Source organism: Camponotus vicinus, unplaced genomic scaffold, assembly GCF_025532165.1.
Source record: "Camponotus vicinus isolate PSW18456_S1 unplaced genomic scaffold, iyCamVici1.0 SCAF_4, whole genome shotgun sequence".
Lineage (NCBI taxonomy): Eukaryota > Metazoa > Arthropoda > Insecta > Hymenoptera > Formicidae > Camponotus > Camponotus vicinus.
The window spans coordinates 6,311,918-6,321,344 of NW_028141976.1; the positions used below are offsets into that span (position 1 = coordinate 6,311,918).

Consider the following 9,427-nt stretch of genomic DNA (forward strand, 5'->3'; position numbering starts at 1 on the left):
ATGGCAATATTGATGCTCGAATATTTGACAGGGTCGTAACAGCAAAGGTAACATTTACGTATGGGCCTCTGGGAATGGTGGCAATTCGGACGATTGCGGATACGACGGATATGTTGGAAGTATATACACCGTAGCTGTAGGATCAGTTAGCCAAACTGGGAAACTTCCTTGGTACGGAGAGAGATGTCCTGCTCTACTCGCTACGACATACAGCAGCGGCGCGTATTACGATCAAAAGATAGTAAGTGTTGTATCTTGTTCCCTTAGATACTTTGCATTATATTAATTAAATTTAATAGAAATGGAATAAAAAGTTTTAACAATTCTATGTAAAGTTTTAGTAATTTCAACATGTAATATATTTACAAAATATGCGCTGTATAAATAATTAATTGCACACGTATCTCTATCAAATTTATCTAGAAAAATAAAAAATATTTTAATGTTCGAATCGTGTGTAAATGTGTAATAAATGATTAAAATGTTATGAAATTTTGCTCAGAATAAAATAATTTTGAATCTATAGTATAATTTAATGCGATATTTCACAATTATTGTTGATTTTGTCTTTTTGAAATTGAGCGATTAGCTTCTGTGAAAGGACGGAATTCATCTTAAGAAAAAATCGAATAATTTAATAACTTTTATTTACGTTTTGCAGGTAACAACAGATCTAAAGAATACATGTACGACCAACCATACGGGTACTTCAGCTTCAGCCCCATTAGCCGCCGGAATACTAGCTCTCGCGCTGCAAGTAAAGTACGAACACATTAAATAGCAATAACTTTTTTCTATTGAAACTTTTCCTTCAGAAACCAGAACACACTAACTTCCATTATGCTACTATTTATATTCATTTTTTACTTATATAATCGATGAAAAGAGATACTTTATTTTACTATAACTCGAACTTTCCTTTTTCCGCAACAATAATCTCTCTAATATATTAAAGCTTTAACTTTGAACTGTGTGAAACTTAATTATAATAAGTAATATAATAATTAATATAATAATTAATGTTAAATAGTAATATAATAATTAATGTTTAATAATTAGGGTATAATATCAAGAGAGGAATATAAATAAAATAAATATAAGTTATAAATAAGAAAATAAAAATATAGCCAAGAAAATATATTAAAATAATATTCATTAAAAGAAAAAACGCGTTCTCTTAATTACTTAGTGAAAGATTTCCGCGTATCTGTTAATAACCTATATTACAACATCTTTATTAAAACTTCGCATTTCTCGTATCAAAGTTAGCGTTCTTGTTAATTCCTTTAATGCTATCTTTTCATCTTGTATAATTCTTTTCTTTTTTATTGTAAAAATATAACTTACTATCTTGCAGAAATATAATCTTGCAAAACAAAATATAATTCTGTGGAATATTGGATCATATTATCACGAAATAAAAAACTTATCTGAAGTTACAATTTTATTATTTAAGAAAAAAATTTTTTTAGACATCTATTTTTGAAACTAAAAATAGTTTCTAGAAATCTTATATGTTCGAAGCCCAAATATTCTTTTCCTCGCATTATTTTTCTTTTGGCCTTGATTACATTTTAAAATATACGACCGCGTGTGAAATATTCGATACACATTTGCTCTTCAGAGGTCACAGTGTATTGAGTTTCAATTTAGCCTCGATTAACTCACGACTCGAAATAAAGACGTTATTTTAGCAGGAAGTTATTGATATTCTAATCAAAGTTCGTACTAACGGCTTCTTTTATTTTTACAGCAATAATTTAACGTGGAGGGACGTTCAGCATTTGATGGCTTGGTCGTCGGAGTATAGTCCTCTCAGGTGAGTATTTCGCGAATAGCAATTCGGGTCACGTGTATCTGTAATTGTGTCAGCTTAAATTCTTATTCGCACTTTAACAGAATAGATTGCAACATCACTTTTTTATGCTGTAGAATTTATAATTCGAATGAAACGCGCAGGAAACAATTTTTCTCAATTTACCGTTAAAAATAATTCTCAATGCAATCGATTGTAATTAATATCAGTAATTAAGATCGGTGAAACGAAACGATTGAGTTATAATTAAAACGCAATTACTCAATCTCTGGGCATCATTTTCTTTACACATACACACACACACAATAAAAATTATATATATATATATATATATATATATATATATATATATAATATACATATAAATTATATATATAATATACATATAATATACATATAAATTATATATATATATATATATATATATATATATATATAATTTATATGTAATGTGTGTGTAATAAACTTTTGAATAGTTATTAAAGAAAAAAAATTATCCTTTCCTTCTATAGCAGAAAAAAATTGTTATTTGATTATAAATGTACTAAAATACGTGCGCACAGATGGTCACTTCTATTCGTTATTACTTTACCGCATAATTTATATTCCATACTAATTACCTTCTATTATCGTCTCAAATTATAGAAGAGATTATAATCGCTTTCACAAGAAAATATCATGTTCGCATTGACGATAATATTAATTGTGATCATATTTCATGCAAATAAATTACATTTGATAGCTTAGAGAAAATCGATTTTCATTCCACAGAGAGATACCAATTTTAATCTTTGATGTAATAATATTCTCCTTCAGAAATCCAGTTAGCGCGACTGTTATTTTACAGAATTCCAATAACAATGCAAATATCATGTTATTTCCATTAGAAATTTTGACAAAAAGTAGAAATTGACAGGATGTCAGAGTAAAGGGAATAATTTTCCTTCCTCCTTGATACCGTTACTTCCTTATTGTTTTTATATATTTATGAAAAGTTCTTTCTTATGCGCGAGCAAGATGAGTTTCTAAATTTTAGAGGAGTTACATAAATTTTTAGTCAAAATCCAGGATGGTTTAAGAATGCAGCTGGATTCTTGTTTAACCCGGCTTTTGGATTTGGCCTTATGAATGGGGAAGCACTGGTAATGGCAAGCTACAATTGGGAGACAGTACCGGAGAAGACTATTTGCGTAGTTAATATGTACAAGTAAGTAAATTAGCATATTTAATACGTTGGAGTTTAATTGCACAATATGCAAATATCGTATCAAGATATAAACGGTAGATTATAAAATTATTTAAATTATCTATACTTTTTCTTACAGAAAAGAAAAACAAAAATATACTTGCGCAATTCAACTCAATTATACATGTTAGAGTAATTAATGCCTAATCTATAATTTTTTTAGGTTTTAATTGCTCAAAACCACATACGTTTACAAAATTTTTATTTAAACATATTAACACAATCATGCATCTGTCATTTATGATATTTATCCACACATATTTATATGCTAGATATTTTATCTCACATGTCTCATACGTGTTAAAAAACTCACAACCTCTCTGCTTAACCCGATTCTGTTTTCTACGTCATGTCAATCGAGCACTATGACCTCCTTTTTCAAAGAAGCATTTCCGAATGCTCGAAGACGCGCGAGATAAGAAATGCATCGTTAAATTCAACAAGGTCGTAAAAGTTCTCGTTACGAGGCAAGGCGAGAAAACGGTGCATTCAACGGTTGAGGACTTTCTCCAAAGTACGTTCTTGACAGAGTAGTTTATTCAACATTCTAGAAAACAGAGCAAAATTCTTGGTACTTAGATCACCAAAGATGCGAATGTACAGAATCATTTCCTAGAAAATGGCTCATAGTATGTAATAACCGAAAATGCGCGCTAATTTCGTTACACAATTTCCTTTCAGTTGCTGCAATTTAAGTACATGCATGCGTACACACTTTGAAGATTCTCCCGGTTTTATGTCCTTGCGTGTTTTACTTCGCTCCGAGTCGCGTCTGCAATTATTTTCATAATTCGACTATGAATTCTCACGAAGGCAGCTTCATTAATTTCTATTTTTTTACATGCTCTACAGTGTTATCATAATTATTCTCATTTGTAAGTTGACTCAAAATCGCGCGCTTATAATTACATTTATGAATTGTTGGACAAATGAATTGCATGAGAGAATGGATATGAATAATAATCTATAATATAAACGTTGAACAAACAATTTGTAATATTATTATTTATTTGTACTTGGAGATAAAGGTAGAAATTAATAAATTATTTCATATTGACAAGCAAGAGAAAAATTTTGTAAAGTTCAATTATATATTGTAGTATATTAAAGCAAAGTGATGCACTTTGTGTGGCTTATTGATTTTGAAAATATGTGACAATTCTCGTACATTTCGAGGAACGTTTATTTTTAAATTCATTTATCGCATAAACATTCTGCACACGCATAAATGTTGGAATATACGTGTTTCGCGTTGCAGCACCGATGACTTCAAAGTAGCTTATGGAAATGCGAAGCATCTGCTATTCGATGCCAGTAACGTTTGTCGGACATCGGAGAGTGAGATTATTTTTTTGGAACACGTGGAGATTGAGGTGAATCTCGAATACTCTCGTCGCGGCGCACTAGAAATATATCTACGTTCACCATCTGGTATATATATTTTTACCTTTAAATCATTTATCAAGCTTTCACAATTCTTCCTACGTGTATTTATTGATAAATATGATTCGCACATACGCGAAAAAAATAAAATTTTTCTCGTGTATATGTTCCTAATCTTCTGCAAATGTAGAAATAAAGATGTAAGCAACACTTTCAGTAAAATTTTGCTGTGCAAAGTCGCACAGAGTTTCTTGAGCAGTTAGTGTCTCATCTAAATGCACGCCTGGAAATGCTGCCAATCTTCATTTGTATCCATCTTATAGACGTAAAAGGAACAAAAAGGAACAAAAAGACGAAAAGAGAAGGAAATAGCCATGAAAACGGTCGGAATGGGCCATTTTATATCCTTAGTTAAGAGACTTAAGAGATCTTTAAAAATACCATGCAAGGAAAATACTCTATAATTATATCGACGCTGAAGCCTCCGGGAATATTCTCGGAGACTAAATGCAAATGCGTTTAGCTGCATTCATGGAAATCCGCTTGCCAACCAAATTTATTGAGTTCTATTTGCTGCTGTGAATTTGAATTTATGAAGGGGAAAAGAGCCCTCAACAGGGAATAGATATAATATTCAAAAAATGAAAAGAAAGGAGTAAAAAATGTGATAAATATTATCAAGTATAATAATTAAATTGTATTATACATTTTTTTTTGAAAATTGTGCAATATCTAAGTAATATAAAAGATAGATTAAAATATTTCATAATAAATTTACAAACTTTTTTTCTGATAAATAAATATCCAATTTTATGTGTTTTTTCCGTTCTTTTCACTTATTAATCATAAATATTGCTTAGTTTGAGATAATGCAATCCTATTAAGAGAGGACAGCAAATAATGAACGTATAATTCAAACAGAATTAATACCTTCATTAATATTGTAAGTCACGTTTCTGTCGCAAATACGTTTAACTACCTGAATACGTTCTTAGTCCAATTTATAGATAGAAATTCAATTTGATACTACTTCGATGTAATCTGTTTATTCAGAAAAGGACAAAATTCGATAGAAAACAAATAAAATATTTATTATTTTAATATTGCATAATTTATTTAATATAAAAATTATGGAATATTGTTGCGTTTAATAACACATATTTTTATGTAAAATATCCATAATAAAAGAATCCGTGAAACACTTGAAGTATTGTTTTTAAATCGCATAATCTATTGAATCTATTCAGCAGGATATTATATATATGTCTAATTATATTTAATATATTATATATATTTTCTTAGAATTTATTACATAGAGGAAAGAACTAAATAATACACGCATAGCGCGCGCTTTGTAATGTTCTGGTATTAATATATAATAAATGTCAGAGAAATAGGAAAATATTTGGCTTTTATATCAAATAAATATTTCAGACATAAAGTCAAGTAGAACAAGGAGATCGCAATTGTTACTTTAGTCAATAGGTTGCGTTATTTAATTTTGTATATGTTTGTTGATTGACGTTATCATTGACAGATAATACTTTTTTTACTTATACCAAAATATCAAAACAAATTCCAAATGTATTAAAATATAAAATACTATAAACAAAACTATTCAGATGCATTTGAAATACAATAATGTTGAGAAGATTTTAGAGTTTTATTATGTTATTTTATTATGTGAATTTTCTACATTGTAGTAGAGTAGTTGTTAAGTAATAAAGCATTGAGGATCTTTTTCTCTCTCTCTCTATTTATATATATAAAGTCAGAGAATTTATTGAAAATTTTATTTCAAATCTATTTTAATTTTTTACAAAGAAAAATTGGCTAATGTTACTTTTATATCTCTTATATGTTATACATATATTACAAATATTATATAATTATGTCCATTAAATTTTTATCAATCTCGCATTAAAATTTATTACAATAAAGTAATTTATTATAGCATATAAAACTTATTTTAAAAGATAAATGTAAAGTTTTATTTTACAAAATCTAATACTAACTAGGTCGTATGTATATAATATTAAAACTTATTTTAAAAGATAAATGTAAGGTTCTATTTTACAAAATCTAATACTAACTAGGTCGTATGTATATAATATTATTCAAAGTTTCATGCTTGCTACGCATGCTTGCAGGAAAAAAGTCGATAATGTTCGTACACACCTGCGATTAATATACGCATGTTACGCAGAACCAATAATGTTTTGGTTATGTATCTAAGCTAAAATATATACTATGTATATATGCACTCTTTACACATATCAATTTAATTTGACATTTTTATATTAACAGAGTGTATCACATGTATATATATCGATGTATCATATATATTTTACTTTATGTTATTTATTATTATATTATTATATTATTATATTAAAAAACAAAAGATTGTACATGTTATTTTGCATTCATGCACATTAATGCAAGCCATGTGTTTGATTTTTTAGGTACTTTAGTCCAGATTTTAAGTTCAAGGAAGCGGGATAAATCTAAGGATGGTTTTAGAAAGTGGAAGTTCATGTCCGTCGCGACGTGGGGCGAAGACCCGCGAGGAATATGGATCTTGTACATATTTGACAAAGTGAGACATTGGAAACATTTTATCATTAAATTCTACTATTATCGATTTATTATATATATGCATATTGTAAAAGAACTGTTTAACGATTTAAAATTAATTTTATTACTTTTAAGAAAATAATGATATTCTCACTATATTATTAAATAATGAAAATATAAATATAATTGCAATATATGTATATAATATTTGATTATTCTCTTTCTCTTCTCTCACAAAATATATAAATTTCCATTACAACTTTCTATTTTTATAATAATGTTTCACAAAAAAATAGATGTTACTTAAAATATGCACGTGTATGCATTTTTTTAATGACAGTAATAAAAATAAAAAATTCAAGAAAGATTGAATTTAAAGATAATACAGATAAAAAAATTTCTTTTTTATGTCATCAAAAATTCATAAGTAATCTGACATAATATATATTCGTATAAATAATCTGCCACAATATATATTCGTATAAATAAATAAAATAAATAAAAATATAATAATATAAATAAAAATAAAAATAATATATATAAATAAAAATATTGCAAATTTTTGAAACCACTTTTTTCGAAACATAATATAATATGTACAGTATATACCGTGTTTCCCTCAATTCCATCAAATTTTTAGAACTATAGATTGCAAACATGTTTAACGTAACTAATTAAGTAAATATTGATTGGTTCAAATTACCTTTCTACATATTGCCAATCGTGAATTGTGCATCAATCATGTTGCATCTGTTACGCGTATTTAATGATGTATATATGCATGTTTGCAGATAGGCCCGATGCAAAATTATGGTACAATTGGAGAATTTACACTGATTCTGCATGGCTCCGAGCAAATTCCAGCCTATCGTAGAAACGGACCGAGAATTTACAACAAGGATTACAATCATATGCATAAAACTGTAAGTGTCATAATGTTCAGCATTTTATTACACATGGATTCACTTCATTAGCATATTTGCTTCTGTTTCAGTACAGTGCGGTAAAATCGATTGCAAAAAAACCCATACAATCTAAATACGATCAAGAGATAGAATTGCCAGAAATTAATGACATTTTGATTGGACAGTGATTGAATTATTAAGTTTATGATAGCCAGTTATCATTAAATATGAAATTAAATGAATATTTGATTAAGGACTAATTGAAGATTAATATTTAATTAAAGACTAATATTTGTGTATGTGATTAATCTAATTAAAAATACTTGAACAATATTACTACGAATAATTATAAAGCAGCGATATTCGAAATACACGAATAAACTTACATTTATATTAACATTTACGCAAACTCATGTAATCACATTTTTAGAATAAATTAATTCTATTTATATCGATTTTTAATTACATCTATCTTGCAATTTAAGAATATGATGTATTAACAAAAACTACAATTTATTTATGAAAATTTGTAATGTATTCACGATTGCACTTCGTTTATTAGAATTTGCATATATGTATTAACAGGCGATTAATTGCATTTCGATATTTGTCGATATCGGTAATAGCATAATGAAATGATCAGTTTCCCACGAATGTATCAAAGAGATAGTTCTGTGAAATAACTGTGCGTGTGTATGTGTGTATGTGTGTCATTTGAGATATACACATACCTTTAATTCGTTACACAAAGTAAAGCTTATTCTCATGTCCCTTTGTTGCGGCTAACTGGCTCATTTAACAACTAACGTTAGCGGTAATAAACATTTCCCAAATTCGAAACTTCACAAAACGAGATAGTTTTCGTATATATGGATATATTTCGTACATATTTCGCATATATGCTCTAAAATGAATTACAACGAGTGTAATTGAAATTACGAACATTAATTTTTTTTACAATTATGTGTAGAGAATATTCAATACCTTATCAAACAATGATATTTACATAAATATTATATATTTAAGTAAAAAAAAATCAAGATATTTCACTTCTAAGGCGTTATATTTTACATCCTTATATGAAAATCACATATGTTGATCATTTTTTTCTTAACAAAAATAAATAGATTGTTCATAATTCTCGAATTTGTACAATATTATTAAAGATTTTAATACTTTTTGTGTCAAAAGTACACAAATAATGTTTATATTAGAATTTCTCAATACGAATTTTTCGAAGAACTCTTCCCGAAAATATTCGTCTTGGATATGCAATCTTTTATGCACCATCTTAAGAATCTACATATACTCAGCTTTGCAATTGTGAAATGTCGTATGGATCCAAGGATACATACAAATGTTTCCTTTTACACATACCAACGATTACCATAAGAAACCGGCAGAAAAGGAAAATGGATAAATTGGGTTTACAATTTGAATCATCTTTACAATACATAATATCTGAATTTTTAATGAAACGCGAAGCATATATGCGAAACTATA

General features: G+C 27.8%; 1 protein-coding gene across 1 annotated transcript in view; it reads left to right on the forward strand.

Moving 5' to 3' along the window:
- Positions 1-8,275, forward strand: part of LOC145969842 (neuroendocrine convertase 1) — a 28,199-nt gene extending 19,924 nt beyond the window's left edge. Inside the window, exons 8-15 of the mRNA XM_083096120.1 lie at positions 32-241; positions 662-762; positions 1,754-1,819; positions 2,874-3,023; positions 4,321-4,493; positions 6,908-7,041; positions 7,811-7,942; positions 8,014-8,275. Coding sequence (XP_082952246.1) covers positions 32-241; positions 662-762; positions 1,754-1,819; positions 2,874-3,023; positions 4,321-4,493; positions 6,908-7,041; positions 7,811-7,942; positions 8,014-8,112 — 1,065 coding nt within the window. The 3' untranslated portion in view covers positions 8,113-8,275. The remainder of the gene's footprint in view (positions 1-31; positions 242-661; positions 763-1,753; positions 1,820-2,873; positions 3,024-4,320; positions 4,494-6,907; positions 7,042-7,810; positions 7,943-8,013) is intronic.
- Positions 8,276-9,427: the final 1,152 nt, after the last annotated feature.